The 24,494-nt window shown below is 38.3% G+C and overlaps 1 protein-coding gene across 1 annotated transcript; it reads left to right on the forward strand.

Moving 5' to 3' along the window:
* The first annotated feature begins 42 nt into the window (after window positions 1–42).
* Window positions 43–23,098, forward strand: TOPBP1 (topoisomerase (DNA) II binding protein 1). Its single transcript, XM_010007412.1, has 27 exons — window positions 43–157; window positions 732–866; window positions 1,449–1,592; window positions 2,346–2,527; window positions 2,665–2,858; window positions 3,665–3,848; window positions 4,847–5,012; window positions 5,550–5,713; window positions 6,229–6,476; window positions 6,767–7,080; window positions 7,863–8,035; window positions 9,066–9,292; window positions 10,068–10,360; window positions 11,823–11,996; window positions 13,038–13,147; window positions 13,932–14,055; window positions 14,408–14,557; window positions 15,034–15,133; window positions 15,746–15,938; window positions 16,554–16,780; window positions 17,788–17,951; window positions 18,828–18,942; window positions 19,452–19,615; window positions 20,511–20,651; window positions 21,775–21,864; window positions 22,312–22,473; window positions 22,872–23,098. The coding sequence occupies exons 1-27, from the start codon at window positions 77–79 to the stop codon at window positions 23,013–23,015; spliced, it is 4,563 nt and encodes a 1,520-aa protein (XP_010005714.1). The 5' UTR covers window positions 43–76; the 3' UTR covers window positions 23,016–23,098.
* The last annotated feature ends 1,396 nt before the right edge of the window (window positions 23,099–24,494 follow it).

The following is a 24,494-nucleotide window of genomic DNA, read 5'->3' on the forward strand; positions in this document are numbered from 1 at the left end:
GGGCAGGGGCCAGAGGGGTTCGGGCCTTCCCCGACCATGTGAGGAGGCTTCCTGTGTTGTGCTTCGCAGTTAAAGGATGAAAGGTAACAAGGAGCCGTTTTTTGTGAAGTTCGTCAAGTCCTCTGGGAGCTCGGAGTATTTCTTGAAAGCTCTTGAGGTAAGTAGGCTTGGTCAGCTTTCTTAGTGAGCTTCGTGAATTGGCTAATTAAATCATTGCTGTGGTTGACTTAGATATGGCTTATACATATCTGGAAATAAAGCTGTTTCTGTGATAGAGGTAGTTATGGTTTAGTACATTTTGTTGAACAAAACCCACTTTTGCTGAAGCAGTATGTATGGAACAAGAGATCATAATTTCAAAAGCTGTTGGTGCAGTGAGATGACATGTAGCTTGGAAGGTCTGCATGGTGGTTGCTCATCTAAGCACTGAGCAAACATAAGAAGGGTAAAACTGTAGATTGTTTTCAGCCTGCAGAAGTTAGTGGGAGCTAAGGGCGCTGTGTGGCAGGATCAAGTCCTGACAGTTTGTGTGATGGACAATTAAGCATGTGTATTGTGAAGAGCTGCAGGATAGGGAACACTTGTGAGGTGTTTCAGCCCTTTCTTCTGCCAGTGTACTCTTGCATGGTAGCTTTCTTGTCAGCTGTCATGGGTAGATGTACTCATATAGCTTCCACTGGATTGGCTGTTTGTGATTTGCCAGTTAAATATATTCTGTTGTTCACCTGCAGTCTATAAAGGAATTTCAGTCAGAAGAACATCTTCAGATCCTTGAAGAAGAAAGAGCGCTCAGTATAAAAGAAAATGATAAATCCCTTTACATTTGTGATCCTTTCAGAGGAGTTGCTTTCAACCATCTCAAAAAGGTATGCTACCTATCAGCTTACTTCTAGCTATATTCTTTCTTTTCTAGAAGCCCACATGTCCATGCTTACATTTTGTATGTCCTCTCTTTTTGCACTGAATATAGCAGTATGAAGTATGAGCAATAAAATCTTTAAAACTTCACTGCCTAGCAAAGCATAAGGATTATTTTGAAGCATGTGTAAAAATAAGTAATATGATCAGTTCAGATTCTGCTGGAGTCAGCAGGCTATCTTTCACAATTTTTTACCACCTAAGTAGCATGATTTTGTTTAACCCTCGAGGAGTTGTGCAGCCGAAGAAGATAAGCTAGCTAGAGTTCTCTAGCATGTTAGCTATAGCATCTGCATCTTTTACTGAGGCTGAAAAACCTATAAGGATTGTAGTAAGGATCTGTACAAGAAAGTAAAAACCCCAAACTGTCAACTACCTGGAGAGTTAGAGGAGGACAGACCAAAGGCCCTGCCTTCTTCAGGACTCAGAGACAAGGAAAGCCTTCTTTACACTGGTGTACCTTCTGCTAATTTCCTTTGTTGTTTTGCCTTTTTTTTATGATTATTTTTTTTCCTCTTATTTTACTGCAGCTTGGTTGTAGAATTGTTGGACCACAGGTAGTCCTGTACTGCATGCAGTCCCAGCGTTGTGTCCCAAGAGCTGAGCATCCTGTGTACAATATGACCATGGCCGACGTAACAGTGTCCTGTACCAGCCTTGAAAAACATGTTAGGGTAATGTGTTGTATAAAAGGGATTCTTTAGCTTATTCTTGTTGATATTTGCTTCAGATTGCTCATTACTATGCATGTCTAACTGTGTCTAGTTATATGTAGCTTTTCTATAGTTTGTAGAGTATGTATAGTTTATGTAGAGAGTTGTATGAAGTAAGAGGGAGTTGTATAATTACATGTAATATATTTATGTAGGTGTTGTATCTATACATGCTCATGTATATATCACATAGGCATGTACATACATAAGCATATAAGATTTCAGTGGTATTAACATGGGAGGAAGTGTATGTCTTAGGGATTTCTGTTAACTGATTTGATGGATCTCTCAGCTTGCTAGTTGGCAGCTACAGACAGCATGCTCTGTTGTGGGTTACTCAAAACTACACAATAAAGATTTATTATTCAGTCTACTATAGTTTAAATAGTTTTATCTTAGAAGTTTCCTTTTTTTTTATTCCAATATCTTGCTAATTTATTCTACTTAAAATGCCAACCATATGTAAACTTTTTTCTTGCACGGTATGATTTTAGAATTTTTACTAAGTATACATACTATGTTCAGCTTCTCATAAATGCAGATAAAATGGAAGTTGTATTTGATGTTTTTTATTGCTTCTGTATATATCCAATTTGTATTTCTGAACAGTTTCTTAGGACAAACCATAGGCAATTGAAATACATTGTTTTTTAAGGTGAGTATGATGCACATTTTTTAAAATATGATTTTGTATAATGTTTTTTCCTCACCCAGGAAGAAGTTCATAAATACGTGCAGATGATGGGTGGATGTGTGTACAGAGACCTCAGTGTGTCAGTAACTCATCTGATAGCTGGAGAAGTTGGCAGCAAGAAATACTTGGTAGCTGCTTCTCTGAAAAAACCCATTTTGCTTCCCTCTTGGGTTAAGACACTGTGGGATAAGTCTCAGCAAAGGTATAAAAAAACAAAACAAAACCTACTTTGTTTTGGGGAATGATAATTCTCATGGTGTTACAGGCTGCTTTATTTTTCTGGTTGATTTTACTTGGAAGAAAATAATACTTCTTTTTTTGTGTCTCTCATTTCTTTAGCATAATGAGATACACGGATGTGAACATGGAAGACTATGTCTGTCCTGTGTTCCTTGGCTGTACAATTTGTGTCACTGGCTTGAGTAGTTCAGACAGGAGAGAAGTTCAGCGCCTCACTGCCGAGCATGGTGGGCAATATACGGGGCAGCTCAAGATGAACGAATGTACTCACCTCATAGTTCAAGAGCCAAAAGGTAGAACTTGCAGAGTAAATACTATTTTCATTTCTTGAGTTGGAGTAGTGTAAATATGCATAAGCATAGAAGTTTCAACTGTCTCTGCTTCAGTGTTGCTCTTTCTACTTCTGTTTCTGTCAATAGAAAGAGTAACCCAGGGCACTCTTATGGCCTAAAGGCATGAGAAAGAGAACAAAAGAGGGGGAAAAAGCAGAGACCCAGATGGTGTTTAAAGAAAGAGAATCCTAGAGGGGATGGAAGAATAAATAGAAACAAAGTTTTCTGGGGAGAGCTCAATGTGGCTTAATTTGGTCTAATTAAAATTGGCTTGTGGATTAACATGTTGTGGTTTGTTGTTGTTTTTTTTTTTAACTGATCTATACCTTTTACCTTAAAAGACAAAATGCAAGCTCCCTTTTCTTAACACTTGAGAAGATGAAAGGGTTTGATATTTGTGAGACAACTGAGAAGGGTATTCTTTTTTCCCAATTTCCCTCCCTTCCCCCATGGGGAAGTGTTCAGTGACTTTTTACACCTTTTTTTTTTTTTTTTTCTGTGCTTGAAAGACTTAGACCCTTTTTTAAAAAATGCTTTTTGTTTAGTACCCTGTCATAGTGTATGCATGAGCTAGCTAGCAACGAGTTTTTTTACTCTAAAGGTAAGTAAGCAGCTTATTAGAAGGGTCTAAGATAATACAACTTTCAGGTTGAAAGAATTTATTTGAATTTTTAATTTTTCTTAATGTTCACCTGTCTTTCAGCAACCACTGTTTGAAGCATTAGCCTTCTAGTAACTGGTGATTTTTATCTTGTTTACTTTTAAAGGTCAGAAGTATGAATGTGCCAAAAAGTGGAACGTGCATTGTGTGTCAGTGCAGTGGTTTTCTGACAGCATTGAGAAAGGCTTCTGTCAGGATGAGACAATGTATAAAATAGAAGCTGGATCAAAACTGAGAAGTACACCCAGTACGTCAACACCTACAAATGATGCCAGCAAGCCTGATAGTAAGTAAGACTTTTAAAAAGATACTAAAGTAAGGTACGAAACTTTTGTAGTAAGGAAGAAGAACTGTTTCAAATCAGCTGGGTGCTGTCTGCTTTTGTAATCCTGTTTTGACAGTTTGAGTTCCAATTCTGTTTATCCTTAAAACACAACAGATTACTTTTTATGTGTACTTAATATTCCAACTTGTTTAGACTTAAAACACGTGAATACTTGTTTAAAAAGTAAATTTGAATTAGGTGTATGATTATCTGCTGAAGAATCAGTGATGTACATCTCTTAAGTCTAAAAAAATACTGTTCATACACCTGTAGTTTAAAACAAGTGTCTGTTCTGAATTAAATCTTACAGCTGTCTTTGAGGGAAAACATATGCTGATTTTTTAAAGTTTATTTATTTTTCTTCATGTATTTGTTTTTACCTAATGCTATTAAGAGAAGAAAAAACAAAGCATTTTGTAACCAAACCTGGTAGCATGAAAGACACAGGCAGTTTTAAATGTGTCTTTCTGAACACCTGTTTTTGACTACTACAGGAAATTGGTGGGCAGGAACACTGAGTTAGCAGTACCAACAGCACTAGGAATTCAGCTGGGTATTATGGAAACTGTGTATCTGAGCAATGCCTGAGCTTCAAGCTGATGTCTCTTCACTACAGAGAAGCCCCTCTAAGAGTATTTCTAATGGGTGGACACAAAACTGTAACAAGAGCTTTGAAAGCAAGTCTTGTTGACTGCTTTCTCATAGATGACATTCATTTGGAATTGAACAGAAGGTGTATAAGCACCTTGCTTATAAGACCATACTCAAATGTGTGCAAATACAGCCTTTGGTTTAACCAAGGTTATATTTACCTAGTATTTTTTATTTTTCAGATTTGCATTTCCTTCTGGCACAACAAAATAGTGTGTGGTAGTTTTGGACTTTGATTCGTGGAGAGAGATGAGCCAAAACTAATGCATCTTTTCTGATTTTTATTTTATTTTATTTTTTTAAAAAAGAGAGCACCCTTTCGGATGTCAGCCACATTTCCAACGTCAATTTGAGTGGTGTTAACGAAACCGCGTGTAGTTCTGCTACGAGCAGCAGATTGGATCCTCTTCCTGATGAGCTGGAAAACTTGGATATGAGTTCTTTTCACGCCCCCGAAGATTTGTTAGATGGGTGTCGAGTATGTTTAACAATGTATACTTTGGAATGTTTGCTGTTACCCTGTGAAAGCAGCTAGGTTGAGGCAGTGGCAATCGCTGCTTGAGTAAATTGTTATTTGTTGTTTCCTTGGTCAGCAGCAAGTGTCAGATTTAGTTTGTTTCCACATGCTGTAGCTTGCATGGGGGTCTATGTGTGTCTGTATAATTGTATTACGAATGTAGTCTAAATATCAAATTACATATTTATATACCTACATCATTTATAATAGTGAATGGGTTCTGTAACTGGTGTGGGTTGGCTTTTTTGGTTGTATGGCTTTGTCTGTGAGTACATTCCATTAGTAAATATTGAAGTTTTGCTAGATTATTGGCAAAGGTAAATTAATCCAATTCTAAATGCTTAACTGTTTTCTGCCTCTCAGAAGCTGCATTGTTAGTTTTGGCCTTCTACAGCAGTCAAACCATACTAAAATAGCCTGCTCTATTTTTTTCTTCATGTTTACTTTTTTTTTTTTCTTTACTTGAAAGCCAATTTTGTTGCTCTGTTCTCTTTGCAGATCTATCTATGTGGCTTCAGTGGCAGGAAGTTGGACAAGATGAGAAGGCTTATTAATTGCGCTGGTGGTGTTCGATTTAATCAACTTAATGAAGATGTTACCCATGTCATTTTGGGGGAGAATACTGATGAGCTGAAGCACTTTTTGGACAAGACATCTCACAGGTTCTGATAACTGTATTGCTTAAGGTCTACTTCTGTCTTACTTTCTTTCTCCCACCACCCTGTAAACAGGAAAAACAGTGTCCTAATTTGAAAATCCAAAATAGTTCTTGACTAAAAAGAGAAGACTTAGGAGCTGGTATTCATAAGTACATCCCTATGTGCTCTTGAATACTGTATTTCTTCAGGTAGCCATGAGTCACCTCCGTGAATAGAAAAACAAATATTCTTATTTGTGAAAAGTGATGTTAACATGCATCTGTTAATATATTGAAGGATTTGGGAACCCAGCAATGGCAGGTATAACTTACATTGCAGAAATGAAATATGAAATTCTCTGTTCTCAGACTGCAAGAATTAAAAAAAAAAAAAAAGTGGTTTGTTAAGCGTGCAAAACTTGCTTAGTGGTGGAGTTGTAAAGTTCAGGGGTGTGTGTGTATATACTAGTATTTGCAGAGTGGGAAGGAAGAATCGCGTCTGAAACCTGTAACTCATTTGTGTAACTCTTTATTTCATAGGCCTCATGTAGTGACGGCAAAATGGTTGCTGGAGTCGTTTAGTAAAGGTTATCTACATCCAGTGGAGCAATATGTCCCTCTGAACTACCAGCTGTTAAAGAACCCAGTTTTGGAGGAGCCTGAATTAAAGTCAGTTTTTCCCAAAAATAACAATGTCTTCAAGAAACAATCTGCAAACATTACAAAGCACTTGAAAGCTGCTGAAGATGACTTCCTCTCTCAATATCTAAATAATGAGTCTACATTAGGTACGTTCCACACTTGGGATACCACAGAAGGTTTAGGTGCTCCTAATTAGCATTTGAGTTTTGCAGCATTTGCTTATTAAAAAGCTAGCCACATCTAGTATGTTAGCTTCTATATTGTGTTTTAGAAATCAAATTCAAATAAGCTTGTTTAGAGCAGTTTTTAACTAAAATCTGGCTGGGAATACCAGAATACTGTCATTTCCTCATAAAGCTCTTCTGAGTTGTCTTTGATGTTCTTCTCAAGCAGTTACTATGGTTGGTTGTTTTGTTTCTTTTCCTTTCAGATGGAGTTGAGAAACTAACATCCAGTACCTTCAATGATGTTACTCATTTGACTGTTCAAGGAGAAAATCAGTCTTCTGTCTCTAATGGCTCTTTGGGGGAGCCTTCTGCACTGGCTGAAGGAGCCTTGTTGGTCAGAAAGACATTTCTTCTTTTGGGTTTTGGTGAAGAGGAAGAGTCCTGCATGGCAGATATTATAAAGGAGAATGCTGGGAAAATTCTGCCACTGCAAAGCAGAACCATTGCAGACTATGCTGTGGTACCTTTACTGGGGTGCACAGTGAAGCCAACTGTTGGTGATGTTGTCACAAATACCTGGCTGGTAAGGGAGTTAGGCTTTCAGTTCCACTAGTAAACAGATACCTGTATTAAAAATGTCTTGTTAGAATGCAGCATTTGCTGTGGCCTAAATGTAAGCGAGATATAGAGAGACTAGTCCTGTTTCATGTGAATATAATAAATGGAAGCATGCTTTAAAGCCTCTGCATCTGTAAGATACCTTTTATCTGTTTCACTTATTTTCTACAGGCTTCTTAAGTGGGACTTCATTGTCATGACAGAGGCTTCTTACATGAGAGTCTGACATCATTCTCTCTAAATAATGAATTGCAGAGGGAGCTAGTTGACTAATAATGATTTAATTTTATACCTTTGTGCTTAACTTTTTGTGTTTTCATGCTTTTTGCAGCTTTTTATCTTGTAGTAGAAGAGCAAGTCAGCTTCATAGCTCAAAGTAAAAAAAACATTAACCATATTTGCAAAGAGCAAGTGCATGATGCAGGCTAAAAGCTGTTAGTAATTTTCAGTACTAGGTAACTTTCCGTGAAGCAAATGTACAGACCCTTGGATCACTCCTTGAACTACTTTATGGGAGCCTCAAGGGTTGAAAGAATACTAACTGAAAAGTTCTGAATGATGCCTCAGTATGCCAAACCTGACAAAATTAAAATTCTCTAGAAAATAATTTGATTCGGTGGGAAATAATTAGTCTCAGATGGAAGCAGGATTGATTGTTGAGTTCATAAATACTGTTGCACAGTAGCTGAAATATTGACTTGTTGCTGTTTGTCTCAATTAGCACTTTTATCTTTCACATTCTTTAAGATAACATGTGTGGAACAGCAGCTCCTACTAGATCCCCAGTCCAATCCACTTTTCACACCAGTCCCAGTAATGGAAGGAGTTACCCCTCTGGAAGATTGTGTTCTTTCTTTTAGCCAGTTTACTGGTGCAGAGAGAGACTCCCTGACATACCTGGCAGGACTGCTAGGAGCAAGGTATGTCTCCTGTCACCTTTTCTTCTTTTTCTTGGACAGCCAATGTGATGCAATCCATTAAGCAATTAATTTCTTCTTTTACAGGAGTAAAAAAGAGAGCTAAAACTCTCTTGGATTCCCCTAGTTTACAAAACCCAGTGCTGAAGCAATGAGACATTCTATATAGTTCTTTTATTTTCCTCTCCTTTAGAGAAATCTACTCAATATCCACACAGCCTAATTTCTATGCTACATCTCATATTTCCCAATGACTGAGCTTCAGTAACTTTTTGCCCTACTCTAGAACAGAGGAAAAAAAGTCAGCTTTTTAGGTGACAGGCCTTTTGAGTTGTTCTGGAGTTGTCCAAAAGTGGCCCACTGTTCCTCCTCTTCAGTACTACCTAGTCCAGCCTCATAACCAGTGATAGTGCACCATTTCTTAAGAGCTGGGATGGCATATTGTTTGCTCCTAATTCTTCAAAATCTTTGAGAAACATTAAGAAAAACATGTTTAGTCCTGGAGTGGTAAAACTACATACCTTAGAGTATAATTTGATCTGGTTTGTATTCTGTTTGACCTCAGTTCTTTGCTGGTCAGCTCTTAGTTCTTCCATTTCCTGGGAAGACTGAGTCCTTGATGGTAAGAGAAATACTGTAATAGAAAGAAAACTTGTTAATTTGGAACTTGTGCGGGTTGGTTCCAGAAAGGAATCCAAACTATCCTGTTAATCTTGCTGAAGAATGTTAGGCCCAGTGTATGATCTGGAAATGGGATACATGAGGACTTGTGCAGTATGAGAAATTATACGTTTTCCATACTGAGAGAAGCAAAACATCACTGTTAAACTTTTTTATTTTTCTTTTCTGTTTTTTTTGGTTGCCATTTTTTTTCTTTTTGGCACGTAGGTTAGGCTGTAAAGTGCAAAGTAAATGGCCTTAGATAATTCTACTGGTTCTTTTTCTGTTGCTTGAATGGATTTATTACAGTATAAACATGCCCTAGATTAATTTCTGTTTTGACTAAATGAATGTTTAATTCATCTAATTTTAGAGTCCAGGAATTCTTTGTGCGGAAAGCCAATGCAAAAAAGGGAATGTTTGCCAGCACCCATCTTGTGGTGAGAGAACCAGATGGTTCCAAGTATGAAGCTGCAAAGAAGTGGAATCTGCCAGCAGTCACTGTAGCTTGGCTCTTGGAGTGTGCAAAGACAGGAAAGAGAGCAGATGAAAGCAAGTTCTTGGTTGAAAATGCAGAGGCTGGAGGTTGGTTATTAACATGTTAACAGATATGATTGTGCCATTTTGCTGTTTGTTTACAATAAAGACTTTTTTTTTTTTTTCCTAACACCTTTCAAGTACTAGAGCTAAATTATACATTTTTTTTTTAAGGAAAAAAAAAGGTGATGGGGAATTAGCAGTAAAACGTAAAACCAATTATTGTACTAATCTTTTTGAGCTACAAAGGTAATGTGTTATGCTTGTCTGGAAACATTTATGATGGATAAACTTTGAGGGCTTATTCCTGGCTAAATCTTGATTCTATTAATCCAAAAGCATAAGGGACTGGACCCATGCATAGAGGTGTGATTCAGTCATTAGTATGAAAGAAATTTTATGTCACATAGAAAGTAAGGAACCAAGGAGGAGGAGCTACCTTTAATGTTGAAAGGGAAGGATTTGTTTGGCATTCCATTGTTTTCTTGGATTTTTATTTTCATACTGTTGTATGACATACATGAGCTATACAGGTATGTGTAGAACTGCAAACAGTGTGAGTGGGCAAGGGGTTGCTTGCACTTTTCCAAACACTTGTGCTCAAGCTCAGTACCAGTGTAATTCAAACTAGGTAGTTAACTGGAAAGGGCACTAAAGATACTGGCTTTTAAAATACAACCATCAGTTTAGAACATTTTTTGGGGGATATGATTTTTTATTTTCTTTTAGAGAAAAAAAGCCCAGATGAACTCTCAGCTGTTTATAAAATTGTATGTGAGATCTGTGTTTGAAAGAAAAAGCAGACTTCTTGCTTATATGGTCTTTGTTTCTTTCAAAGATGAGGAGAGTTCCATTACTCAGCTTAGCAAGACACCAGCAACTTTCAAATCTCCTGATTCAGAACAATCTACTTGTCTTCTTGAAGCTGGAAGAAAAACAGCTGTGACCCCTCTTGATATCAACAGGTTCCAGAGTAAAGCTTTCCAGGCTGTAATCTCTCATCATATTGGGAAGAGCACAACTGTTCCTGCACAGGGGGGACTGCCACAGAAAGAACCATCTTTACATCTTGATACACCATCAAAATTCCTTTCCAAAGACAAGTTATTCAAGCCCTCTTTTGATGTAAAGGTGATAATCTTTGCCATTTTTTAGTCTGTATGTCCAGTAGGGTTAAACGTGTGTGTAAACCTAGAAGCAGCACAGAAACCTGTGCCTACCCTTTTTTATGCTGTTGAGATACAGACTTCCCATTTTAAATAAAGCCAGGAAAACTGGCTCCATTTATTTGTGTATGTTTCTAATGACCTCTGGACTAAGTTTATTGGCTAGTAGACGCTATAATGTCCTTAACAAAGCTCATTTGTTCTTACAGCATCTTAGGCTCACGTGTTCTACACCCCACACAGTACCTAATCTGTGTTCTTTGCATCTAAAGACTGAGAAATGTAACAAGAAGGCTTATAATTGCTGCAGAAATTTGGAAACAAGTGTTTGCTTGTTTTGTGATAAAATGCTACTTTAATGGCATCTTTTAATGTAATGGCTTTTTAGCAGAGCATTGGGGTTTTGGGTTCAGAGTGTCATTCTGAAGGCCACAAAAGACTAGAGAAACTACTAGTCTTAAAACAAAGAAACTCCTGACACTTGGGGAGTATCTATGCCGGAATAGCTCTTGAATGGCTCAGATGTGCTCTGGAAGGCTTCAGGGTTATTTTTCATTTTTGAGGCCTTAACTGAAAGATTAATGCATTTAATTCCTGCAGAGTTGCTAGGTTTTGTTTGAACATTGTTCATAGATTGGTTGTTTTGTTGTTTGCTTTGTTTTGTTTAACCCCTCTGCCTGATATAGAACAAAACAAGTGTTACAAAACCAGAGCAATCTAGTGTTCGCCTTAGTTAGTTCGCTTTATGAAGAGAAGACTCCAGGAACACCTTATAGTGGCCTTCCAGTACTTAAAGGGGGCTATAGGGGGCAGGTGGCAGGGGGGTTGGATCTAGATGATCTTTAAGATCCCTTACAACCCAAATCATTCTATGATTCTATGTCCCTGCTCATGGGAGGGGGGATGGACGAGATCACCTTTAAATGTCCCTTCCAACCTAAGCCATTCTGTGATTCAATTGGTACTCTGCTTTTTGAAATATAATAATTCACCACTTTGATAATTTTCAAAAGCAGGATATTCTAGACCCAGACTTCCCCTTTTATTAAAAGGGCAGAAGGCAACTCAGTGCTTTAAAAGTGCAGATAAAATCACGTACTCAGATGCAACTCTTGTAGGTGCAGTATTATTAAATTTAATAGTTGATTTGGCTTAGGAGAGGGTTTGGCCACTGGCTTTTGTACTGTGGGCACTTTTCCTTGATGGAAGTGAAAAAAGAGAAACATTCTGTCTTCCTTTTTTGCTTATGCAGCCTCTAACATTGGGTTTGCCTTGTACTGCTTTTGTGCAGTGGTAGAACAGTTGTGCTTGCTAGCTGCTACTGTATACTCCATCCTGGTTTAGGAGTATGAAATCTTACTACAGACTGTATACAGAATTCTGTAATGCATTAATGAAACTCAATCACTTTTTTTTTTTTTTTGTAGGATGCTCTGGCAGCTTTGGAAACTCCAGGAGGCCATGATCAAAAAACGAGGAAACTGAGCACACCTCTCTCTGAAGTTATTGGCAGAAACTTGAAATTAGCCCTGGCAAACAGTACAAAGAATGCAGTAGCTCTTACAGCCAGCCCTCAACTGACTGCTGCACAGCCAGAAGTGGTAGGAAGTTTTGGATTTGAGTTTCTGGACCATAGGCTTACTTAAGAAAACTCTGTATCTTTTGCTATTCAAGGAAGGAAAAGAATTTTAAAACCTTTTCCTACTGTCTGTACTACTATCTTGAATATTAAGCAGTTGACAAATACCATGGCATATACATATGTGCCAATTTAGACATTGTAGTGTTGGCATGAGAGGATTTAATTACACTTAAATTCCCAGGCTCCAGATGAGCAAGATTAAATAATCTGTAGTGTACTAAAGTTAGGAGTTCTTTTCCAATGCATTTGTCCTCTTTTCCTATCTTCCTCTGTAAGGTGCTGTTCTTCTGCATACTAGGAAGCACAAGATGTGATCACTTGCTTACCCCCATATGAAGACACATTATGTTACCCTTTCTTGTAGTCATCTTGCCTAATCTAATCTAGTCTAATCTACTGTAGTGAGATAAAACAGAAGATGTAAGAGGAAGGGGAGCATTTGTGTATTGCTTGCCAGTGTTTCCTCTGGAGGAGAGGAAAGAACATGTTGAGGGAGGTGATTCTCCCCCTCTGCTACACCCTCATGAGACCCCAACTGGAGTTCTGTGTCCAGCTCTGGGGCCCTCAAAATAAGTTCTCCTCCAACCCAAACCATTCTGTGATTCTAAGGGAAGGCTGTCACTTCTCGGTTTTTAGATTATTTTTACCTTTCATTTCACCTCAGTATAGCGAAATACTTGGGTGGCATCAGCTTTGACAATTCCCTTATTTTGGTGTTCAGGAACTGCTCAGTCTGCAATGGAAGGAGCAGAGTGTGTTACAGGGAGACCGGCTGAGAGTGAATCTTTTATCCTTGGATTCTTAGTGCATGGAATGCTAATAGTGCTGGGTTTTGACTATGGAGTTTGGGAGCAGAAAAAATAAGATTAAATGTGTTTATCTTAGTTTTATTGTTATTGCATATTTTACTATGCAATATACTAAATATTAAAGTACTTTTGTTACTGATGCAGAAACTTCCCAAGCATGACTCTTTGTTTCTTCCCTGCTGCTTGAACAGGAAGAAGAACCCAAGCCTCTAGCTGATGTTGTTATATATGTTAGTAAAAAACTTGGTAAGAAGCAAAGTGAACTGAATGCAGTAGCAGCTTCTCTTGGGGCAGACTACAGGTATTAACTGATACAAACAGCTTCTAAGCTTCTGCACTGTTGCGACTTCTGATAATTATGAGTCTTGGTGTTCTGGTATGCTTATCTATCTATATGACCTTTTGCTATAGCAAAAAGGCATTTTGTTTAGATTTACGTGGGGAAGAAGAACTGTTTCCCACAGCTAAACATTAGATTTTAGCACCTTAAACAATTTCTGTTGCCAAATGTGTCCATCCACTTCTAATCTGAAGAAGACTACAAAACATTTTACCTTTTTGGTAGCTTAAGATTTGCTTTATATTTTAGGTTTTGAATCTATTTTGAATTTGTGTGTGTGTTTCTTTCTTCCTGGCTCAAAACTAAGTATTTCATAGTTTCTAAGCACAGCTAAGTTAGTGGGCTTAGGAAAGCTTAGGAAAAATAAGTTGTCACAAAGAGAAACTACAAAATAACCTTTCAGCTGCAAGACAGAATTTTGCTGCCACTAAATCTGATTGATATATTTTATATATTTTATACTGACAGTGCGGATGAGGAAGTTGCCCTTATGTTTGCTAGTAGCTTGGAAATGCTAAAGGTGTTTGTGTTAGATAGCAAATACCTGTGTTTATCAGATTAATTTTCTTTTACTTAAGGACACTGACATTTTTCTGTCCTGAAACTGAATGCTGTCTTTGGTAAAGTTGTTTTTTTAGGCAAAACAGTATTTTAACATGAATAAGGGAGAAAACAATTTCTGAGGTGGTTTTCTTAATACTTTTTGACAGGAAATTGTATCTTCAAGTTCTGTTTTATTTTCTAGATGGTGCTTTGATGAAACAGTAACACACTTCATCTATAAGGGAGGACAAAATGACAACAATAAGGAGTACAAATCAGTTAAAGAACGGGGCATATATATTGTTTCAGAGCACTGGCTTTTAGAGGTATGCAGCTCAGTTTGTTCCCTTATTAAAAGTTAAGGGAAATGGAGGTTTAAAACCAGTTATATGGCAGTTTATTTTCTTTTTTAATTTATCTTGAACATATATAGGAACTGATGTTTTGCATTCTGTTTTGCATTTGTAAATTGACCAATCAGTTTTCACTGATGTACTTTCACCTTGTTCTCCTTAAGGAGAAATTATCTTCCGTTGAACATTTCTGCTACGTTTCCCAGAATGAGAGCCACATTTTTCTCTTGTGTCAAGTACTTCTTTTGATGGTTTTCCTATACTTTTGCTCTGTTAGGATGTGGAATTTCTCTTTCAATCAGTTTCTCGTCTTGTGTTATTACAGAGTGCCCAAGAATATAAACGGCTGCCCGAATCTCTCTTTCCTCACACTTACAATCCCAAAATGAGCTTGGATATCAGTGCAGTGGAGGATGTCAGGCTCACCTCCTCCAGTAAACTTCCATCAACTGGAAGACCAGCAGAGGAAAATGAGGTATAATGTGTGATACGAATTCATGTTTGGATTCAGTCAATTGTTATTTTACCATAGTAATAAAAAACATTGAGTCTTACTCAGCGATGCCCAGAATCAGGTTTAGCTAGTACTTAATAGTAGTTATCTCAGATGTTCCTTGAAAGTTTTTTCTGCATTTGTAATGCTCCTCTTGTAGGGTGATGGAGAAAGACACAGGCACTTCAGGATTAGAAGCACTTCCCAAATTTGAAATTATGTAGGTCCAGTCTTTGCCTTTTGTAGGTAAAGAGATCCAAGGTGTTAACTTGCCTTAGTATAGATATTTAGACTGCAGAATAGGTGTTGTCAATGATGCTGGTGTTCACTGTTTCACAGTCACTGTGGTAGCAGAAAGGTTAGAATTACTCTTAAGATAAGATTAATAATAAGAATTTATACAAACGTTGAACACAGTTTTGGTGTTTGAGAGTTCTGCTTGCCTTCTCTGTTTTTAGATTATTCCAGAGGATGAAGAGGATGGTGTAACTGTTGACCAAATAAAAGAAACAATCACTACAGGGGAAGAACAAACTGTAAGAAGTGAATCCAAAGGAGGTAAATGTAAATTACTGTTTTCAAACAGTTGTGGAATCATATATAAGCCTTTTACAGTTTCAGCTGCTGAATGTAGTTGGCTGATATATGAGTGAGTATCTTTATTTGGAAGCTTAGGTACTAATGTATTTACCACTGGAATACAGTCAGCCCTTTATTGTTGCTGGATGTGAGGGGTTGTATTCTCTCTTGTGAAGACTGACAGCCCTTAAAAAAATCATGATTGTCTGTTGCAAATTACTTAGTTGCTGTTTCTTTGTTTTTAAAACACTAAGGTTTGTCTTTAACATGGCAAATCACTGGTTCAGAAGTATAACATTTTGTTTTGTAAATAAATGAGTTAAGGGAGAATTGTGGATATGTTTGATCATGCAAGCAAATTTGGAAGTGAGCCAAATGGAGATTTCTACTTGAGCCTAGAAATAGGTGACTAAGGACATAAGTAGTTTTCTTAGATATTTTTTCACAGGTATCTTTTCCTCTTCTTAATGTATGGTTTTTGTCCTGGTGCTGGGAGAGCAGGGGTTGAAAGGCGAAGTTGGCTGGAATTTCAGTTACTTTTCACTTCTTACAATATAACTGTCTTGATCTTGTGAATTTTCTTTCTCCAAGTTTTAACCCAAGCACTAGAAATGAGGGAGAATTTCCAAAGGCAGCTGCAGGAGCTCATGTCTGCCACATCGTTAGTGAAACCACAGGGGCAAAGAGGTTCCCTGTCGAGGAACAGTTTGGATGGTTCTCCAACCACTCCTGACAGCACAAGATCTGTGCGAAATGGCCGAAGTAGGGTCTTGGAAGCTCTAAGGTATTGATTTTTGTGTCTTGAGTGTCTTGTTTTGTCCTCCCTGTGCCTACTTAGGCAGTCATTGAAACATGAATAGGTCTCCAGAGTTTGCAGATATATTGTCTTTCTCTATTGATTTACTTGAGTTGCAATTCAGAATCTTTAACTGGTCATGCTAATTAAAGTCTGAATGAATGTTACCTGAATCCAGACTTGATTTTGTTTTTCAAAAAATTAATGCAATAGTATGATTACTTTTTAATTTTGAATGTAATTATACCACTTGATATATCTTCCTTCACAATAGTTAGTGTTCTTACAGATTTTGAATAAACCATTGCTGCAGTATTTCAGTACATAGGTGATATACAAGTAACAGATATTCCTGCAAAGCGCCTCTGTGAATGTTTCTTCTCTATTCTTCTCTCTTTAAACAGAGAATAGGTTTTGAGCTCTAAAGCAGGGCTGCTGGAGTTGCTTTTATGCTGAAATTTTCCCTTTTCCTAGCCTTGCTTTCTAGTATTGACTTTGCTTGGACACTGCAGTTGGTATGATCTTTAACACATTGCCTTCTGGTATAGTAGTCTTCTGTAAAACAAATAAATATTGAAGGGATCTATGTTTCTTTTTCTTTAGGCAGTCGCGTCAGGCACTCACAGATATAAATACAGAGCCATCCCAGAGTGAGCAGATCATCTGGGATGATCCTACTGCGAGGGAGGAAAGAGCAAGACTTGTCAGCAACTTTCAGTGGCCGAATAGTCCTTCCCAGTATCCTGAGCAAGGTCAGAGTAATGTCAATAAGAACTTGGATGAGTCTACCTTCAGAGGATCTTTAGCAGATGCAGAGATTGCTGGTATAGGTAAATTCAGAAACACAATATGTTTCTTCTTTGGTACAGTGTCCATTTTAGACTTTAAAAAATACAGACTTAAATACAGTACTGTTTGAATTCTCCTTTAACAAAAATAAAACCCAAACTGAGCATTGTTGGCATTTCTTGAATGCCAAAAATACAATTTTGCATCTTTGAGCTCCATTATATGTTGTTTTTAAAGAGAATCTTTCCTGTCCATCTGCCGTTTGTGGTCAAACACTAAGGCAGCACCTGTTTTAAAAGTAGTCTGCATCAGCTTTAGGAAATCTTCCACATTTTTATTAGGAACCACAGCTACTTTTTAAGTAGGTAGGTATAGTGGAATTCAAATGGGAATACCAGTAGCAGAAGCTTTTTAATTACAGTGAAAATACTTATAGGTGAAGAATGGAGATACAGGAAGAAGTTACCCATGAGCCTGAAAAACAGATATGTCAGAGCTGCCAGTGGATATAGCTCGGTCAGAATTCAGTGAAGATGCTTAGTCTACTGCTAGGTCTAAGGAAGCAACATAATTATGGTTTCCAATTTGTTTCTGCTTTCTTGCCATTCCTGCCTCCTGAGACAGTGCCGCCAACTCCTCCCCTCAGTCTACTTACTTCTTGTGGCAACAGGCTTCCTAACAACTGACTCCTGTCCTAGGGGAAGTTGAAGAACATAAACTACATGCAGCATTCAGTTGATTTTTGATTCAACTGAATTGGTGCAGCTTAGCCAAAGATATTAGGCCGTTGGAGGTTTTTCTTTTTCCTTTTTTTTTTTTTCCCCCAAAACAAGGCATCCCAGGTACATGAATCTGCAATATTCTGATTGGTGGTTTGTGGTATAAGGAAGAGCATCTTTAAGAAATATAATGGTGAAAATGTAATTGCACATTTTGTATAACTATCTGTGTATTGTCCTTTTAGGATAGCTACTTTTAATTTATTTTTTTAAATCTAGAATTATATTCAGCCAAAGACAGGTCATGCAAAAATGCTTTACTTTGACAGCTGTTCCTGAGGCTGGGGATGGAGATTTGGTTGAAGGTCTAGAAAATCCTGTGTGTAGAGATCCTGAAACACCAGTTACAGATCACTTGATCCCCACTCCGCAGGCCCCCAGCATTGCTTTCCCACTGGCTAACCCTCCTGTGGCACCACAGCCCAAAGAAAAGGTTTGTCATATGAAGAAATGTTTATGATTATTTGTCTTCTGAGATGTAGTGACACTTCAAGAACTTTTGAAATATAAAATAGATGAATATTTGCATTTAAAAATCTTCAAGTGGATTACTTTTGTGCAGTTCTAGTTCTTTTTTCCTCCTTTCTTCGAGACTTTGAACAAATAATGTTAAATTAAGTAAAGCTTTTTATCCTGTTCCTGCTGGAATGCCAAGGTGTGCTTGGGGGTGGAGTTGCTATGTGTATTACTTGAAACTCCTCCAGCCACATTGGGATGATGGGAAAAAAAATTTAGACTTTTGTTTCCTTGGTTGTACCTGGAATTTGTGTTTAGGTACAAACTGAAAATTATTTTTCTGCCAAAAACCTGGTTTGAACTTCTGCTTTGTTATAGTGAACTTAGAAGGGGCTGGAAAAATGAGCTTAGTCTTTAGCCCACAGGGGATACCCTGGAAGCACAAACTTCCAGCAGTTACGGACACAAGGTGTCATGTTAGTAAATAGGCTGTGGTGGAAATGCATAGAGGCCCTTGAAGTTATTGAAGGTCTGAATGAATGAGGCAGTGTGGTAGATGGGTGATGATTCCTTCATGTGTTCAACTTGGTGTAGATATAAGGATTAGTTTTTTATGACAGATTGGTTCAGCTGTGCCCTGAAGAAAGGGGGAAGCAAGAGGATGTTAAACAGGAGCCTAACATTGATGTGATAAGATTCAATCTTTTGTCAAGTGATTGATAGGTTTGATTCTGCTTTTCCTGACTAAAAGAGAACTTAATATAAAAATAACCCAGAATGTTAGGCAGAGAAATAGTCAGCTGTCAACCTAATCTTTCTGTTGTATTTTCAAAATCTGTTACTGTATTTCCAGGCTGTTTCAGAAGATGAGAAGGCTGGTGAAGAACCAGAAAAACAACGTAAATTTCAGCTGTCTTCTCTTAATCCTCAAGAAAGATTTGATTACTGCCATCTGATTGAGGAATTAGGTACCAGATATTTGTAAAATGCAAACAATAGTGTGTGTCTGTTAGCTGGTAAGCTGGAGGAAAGAAAGGGCTTCTGTTCATGACTCATCAGATTTGAGGTCTCAAATTTATGGCTTTCTGTGCTTGTGAGCAGTTTTTGAATATATTATTATGAGAGCGATCAGCTTTGCCATAAAACAGCAATGGTTTTGTCTTCTTGCAGGGTTTTTTTTTAGCTGTCCCCACAAGGGCCTCATTCTTTACTGTTGGGATTGCTCAGGACTGCTGTCCTCTGGTGTCTCTCATTTCTCTTTGTGTTACAGTGGCACTTTATTTTTATCAGAGCCACTTTTCCCTGACTACTTCTTTCTTTCCAGCTTCTGCCCATGTCACTTCAATGATAATGCTTTCAATGTAAACTTACGGAGTTAACTATCTCAATTCACATAGTTCTCACTTCGGGTTAATCCTTTCTGTGGTACAGCATCACCTTTAAATGTTTTTATTTAAATGAATTCCTCACTTCCCAGGTGGAATAGTACTTGAGAAACAGTGCTTTGATCCAAGTTGCACACACATTGTTGTGGGACATCCTCTTCGAAATGAAAAATTCTTGGCTTCGATGGCAGCTGGGAAATGGGTGCTTCATCGTTCCTACCTGGAGGCATGTAGAGGAGCTGGCTGCTTTGTTCAGGCATGTGATTTGATTATTAAGAAATTGATTTTATGTCACACCTTTCTCATTTATTTTTATTTTGCACTACTAGGAAGGGGGCTTAAACTCTGAAAAGCAATCAGCAGTTTGAACTGCCTGAGCCTTGGAAGTTTAAGGGGATCCAAAATCTGAGAAACATTTTGCAAACATTTCTCTGAAAACTAGTCCTGGACCAAACTCCTGCTAAAGGACAAACAAAATACCTATGTTTTTATAGTTAGTTCTAAAAATTGACGCTTGAGTACCTTTTGGTAAATTTTCATTGTTATCAGCTGAAGTTGTATGGATCTTTTTATAGCAGGAATTAAAACCTGATCCTTTCAGTAAATGAACATAACAGTTTTAAGTGATCCAACTCTGTAACCATGTACATAAACATTTTTAAACACTCTTCCAACTCCTCACCTTCCTAACCAGTATTTTACACTTTTCCTGGATCTAGCAGTTCTTTTACATTGAGCAGGCTAACTTTAAAAAAATGCCTGTAGACTGGATCTTCTCTTTATTGAAACTATCATTGTTCTGGAAGACACTGCAGAAGTGTAGAATCCATGGTGTCCAGAGTAGTGAGTTGCTTTGTCTTCCTGTTGAATTTCATTGCAAGAGGAATCTGTTTGTCTACAATGCTACTTAATGTCATAAAAAAACATTAGTTCATTGAGATATATGTGTGCAGTTAAGAGCCATATCTCTAGTTTTAACTAGAGCTGTTTTGGCCAGATAAAAACATGATATAAAACTAGAGTAAGTTGGGATTTGTTCTGTTTTGGTTTTGTTTTGTGTTTTTCATCTTGATGTGTTTTTGTTTTTTCTTTATTTTTCTGCTGTTAAAGTTGGCAGGACTAGTTGTAATTAAAGTTTATGATTGCTCTAGGAAGAAGATTATGAGTGGGGAAGTAATTCCATACTTAATGTCTTGTCTGGAATCAATGTAAACCAGAAGAAACTAGCACTTGCAGCCATGAGGTGGAGGAAAAAAATTCATAAAGGGAGGCAAGAAACTGGTATTGTTGAGGTATTTATATACTCACGGAAGTTGTACAGTGTGGGTGGACAGGACAGGGCTTGTCACCAAAGAGCTCAGACATGTAACTGGCAGGGAAAGGTAATCTGCCTTGTTTCTAAGAACAAAATGGCTTAGCTGGATATATTCTAGTTGAGTAATTTTGTTTGAAAAAACTGTAAGTATTCACATATTGGAAGTCTTAATCTTTTTGCAAAGCTGGAATGTAGCTACTTATGTATGCAAAGGTTCCTTGGCCATGAAGGTGATGATTACACTTCAGACCTCTTGCTGTCCAGAGAGCTGTATTCACCGTAACTGGTACTGGCCTGAGGAGTTACAATTCCTGTGCTGTGCCCTGTAGGTGAATACAGCTCTCTGGACAGCCATTTTTATAGCTCTAGCAGGGCTGTGCTTCAAACATGCCACAAGTTTGCACCTTTCATAAAGCACCTTCCGTGATGTTTATGGTGCAAGTTTCACAGTCTTCCAATGAGGTTTTTTTTTTTTTAAAGTGGGAATTAGGGTCTCCAAAGACTTCTAATTCCTCTCTCAAATCAGGCATTGCTGTTGAGTATTCATTGAGAAGCAGAAATAGCACTGACATTTCAGTCGCATCAGGATGAATCCTGATTTTTATGTATTTTACAATAGCCTTTTTAATTGAATGCTTTTAACAAACCCTCTGTTCCCCTTTGCCTACTTGGAAACCAGTGAGTGCTTGTAGGGGAAACCAGTTGGCCCTAAGTGTTGCTACTGTAACTGAGAGGATAATGTAGTGCATGGGGCAGGGGGAAATGTGTTCAAGTAAGATCTGTTTCCAAACGTGAGTGTCTGGTGTTCTGGAAAAAATATTCATTGCCAAGGGCCTTCTCATGGATTTGTTTTTCCTGTCTTGCTATGCAGGTAAAAGGTCTTGGTGGCAAGATGCCTGACTGGTGTTGGCTCAATAGTTGTATGTTGGGGGGGGGTGGGGGGGGCGGAGTTTTCTACCATCTACACTGAAAGACAAAATTCGGTGATAGCAAATGTTCATCTGATGGATATTCATGAAAGGGGCAGATTACAGACCCATTAAATCTTTTTGCCTTTTCAGTACCAATGTACTTCTCACTAAATGGAGCCTTTTGTCTAGGGAGCTTTCAGTGGCTGGAAAGTGATCCTGAATGTTGACCAAACCAAGGAAGCAGGATTCAGACGCCTTCTTCAGTCAGGAGGAGCAAAAGTATGTAATTTTTTTTAAAAATACTTAAATCTATCTGTGTTTCTATTAGAGTTTTTATTTTCTTTCTGATAAACTGTGGTTTTGTGTGAGTTAAATATCTTAATCGACAAAAGTGCTTACACAGGATAGCTGAGACTTGGTCAAAGAGTGGGAAGAAATCTTCATTTTGCATGTGGGCCAGGCAGGGCAGCTTGTGTGAGGCCACACAAGTCAGTAGTGCTGGTGGGAACTGAAGATAGAATTTCTGTGCCCTGCTCTGATGAGAAGGATCATCCTTGTTGAAAGGTGTGTGATGGTACAGAATGCAGCTGTGAATGGTATTTTATTTCTCATTGGTTTGCTAGTTAGTTAATTCCATGAGTGCAGTTGTGGGTCATGAGCTGCATTTGTCCTGGCAAAGAAACACAGAAATAAACTCGGTTTTGTCTGTTGTGTTTTCATCTGTAGGTGTTTTCTGGTCATTCTGCATCTCTCTTTAAAGAAGCTACTCATCTCTTTGCTGACTTCAGCAAGCTGAAGCCAGATGACAGCAGGGTGAACGTAGCAGAGGCTGCAGCCCAGGGAGTGAACTGCCTGAAACCCGAGTACATCGCTGACTACCTCATCCAGGTGTGCCTGCCCTCTCGGGGTGCTCTTCACCTGCCCAACAGGTGGATGGGGCAGGCCCTTCCTCTCCAGCAACCCCAGCCACCTGAAACCTCTGGAGGGGACCGCAACTTTACCCATCATGTGTCTCCTTTTCCCAGGAGTTGAGGCCACAAGTCCCTATGCCGAGTATTTTGATCCGTGGCCTCAAATATTAGTTACTGTAACATGGCTTGTACTAGTGCTGGCAGTGAGATCTGTCACAGGGTAGGGAGCTTGCAAAAGCTATTCAAAATGTACGTGTTCATTTTATTATTTTCAGTTTTAGAAAACTAATGAGCTGTTTCTTTTCAGAAGCTTCTTGAGCTAAACAGACTTGAGCTAAGCCACCTTCTTTTTTTGTTTTTCTTCCTCTGCTGAAGGATCCACCTCCACCAATGGAGTCTTACTGCCTGCCAGAAGCTGAATCTTACCTTCAGAATAGCACAGAACTTGGAACTGGAGTACCCCAGAAAAGGAAAGCACTGGGAGAAATGAGCAGTGTCAAGAGATCCAGAGCACACTAAGAAAATTCCGTGTTTTTAATTTGTACATTTAAAAACTATATTTATATTTTTTCATTCTCACCACAAAAATTAAAAGCTTTGAGATTCACTTCCAATTTGTCCTGAGATGAAAATAGCTTTACAGTAATACTGATGGGAAAGGTTGCTTTGGGTCCCAGTAGCATCTAGAAGTGTGACAAGAGCTAGCTCATTCAAAAAGTACTTAGTCTCCAAAATGTCCTAACTGTCCCACTAATGATTTTGTTTAGGGGCACCACTGCATAATAATAATTAAGAAATACTTTGAGATGCTTATCAAACCTTTTAGCTGTTGTGTTGTGGGGAAAATACCAGTTGCCAAAAATTCAGTTGCATTTTCCACACAGTAATGGACTTCGGTGTTTTCTATTGGAAGGGAAAAGGAAAGCTGGACAAAAACAATTGGCTTGTAAATTTTTGCTCTAATAGAGGGTGTAATTAATTATTTCTATAGAACAGAGGTGCTGTTGATTTACTGCCATTTGGAGTGCTAATGTATCTGTTCAGCAAACAGTTTGTCTGACCATGCTACCTGTTTGAATCTGCAACAGGAACCAGAAGCAGAACAGAGATGTTGGGTTTCCAGCAGCCGGAAATTAGTTCTTAGTCAGACAACCACAGTATTTGACAAACTGTTTCACCCTTTAGTAACCGTGGGGTCTGGGTCTATTTACTGAACTTGCCCAATGTGAATTGTGCTGTCTTAGTGTGGGTAAAAATGTTTGTGCTTATGAAATGTGAAGAGCTGTATTTAAGCAGCTAGAATTGCTGCAGCCCCTTTGAACAGAAAAGCATGACATCTAGTTGCACAAACAGTGGCGTTGTCTGGGGAAATGCATGTAACATTCTTAAAGTGTATTTAATTTATCTCTCTACTGTTCTCAATGGGGAGGGATTATATTCTACTTGTATTGTCAAGCTGCTGAATACTCTTTCTATAAAAAGTCTTTGCATCAGTATCAGGATGGGAGGAGCCACAAGCATCTAAGCCCTATGCAATCCAGAGAATATAGGCTGGGGAGAACTAACCCCTTGCTGCTCTGGGGAGGGGAGAAGGGCCCTGAGCTGTGGGAGGCTCCAGGTGAGAGGTAGCAGGAAGGCAGTTTGCCTTTCTGTTCAAGTACTTTTGTCAGGATGACTGAAGGAATTGTCAGGCTGGGTTGAAACATGCCAATGAGTATGATGGATCTGATTCTTTTAAAAAACTAATCTGGGCCTCTATCAGTGGGGGCTTAGGCTGTTGCAGGATTCCTGTGTTGTTGCAGAAACCACAGTCTTGCCACCTGCTTTACTTATCTTGATCTTCACAGCTTGATGGTCTTTGTGAATGTCAAAGATCTCCAACTTGCTCCATGTCCACATACTGAAAATGATGTTGCTTGTAATGCCTTAAATCACATTTTGACTTGTGTGTTTTACCAGCACTCCTCTCTGTTCCTCTCTGTTCTGCTTTGCGTTGCA

This window comes from Chaetura pelagica, unplaced genomic scaffold (genome assembly GCF_000747805.2).
Source record: "Chaetura pelagica isolate M959 unplaced genomic scaffold, ChaPel_1.0 scaffold481, whole genome shotgun sequence".
Lineage (NCBI taxonomy): Eukaryota > Metazoa > Chordata > Aves > Apodiformes > Apodidae > Chaetura > Chaetura pelagica.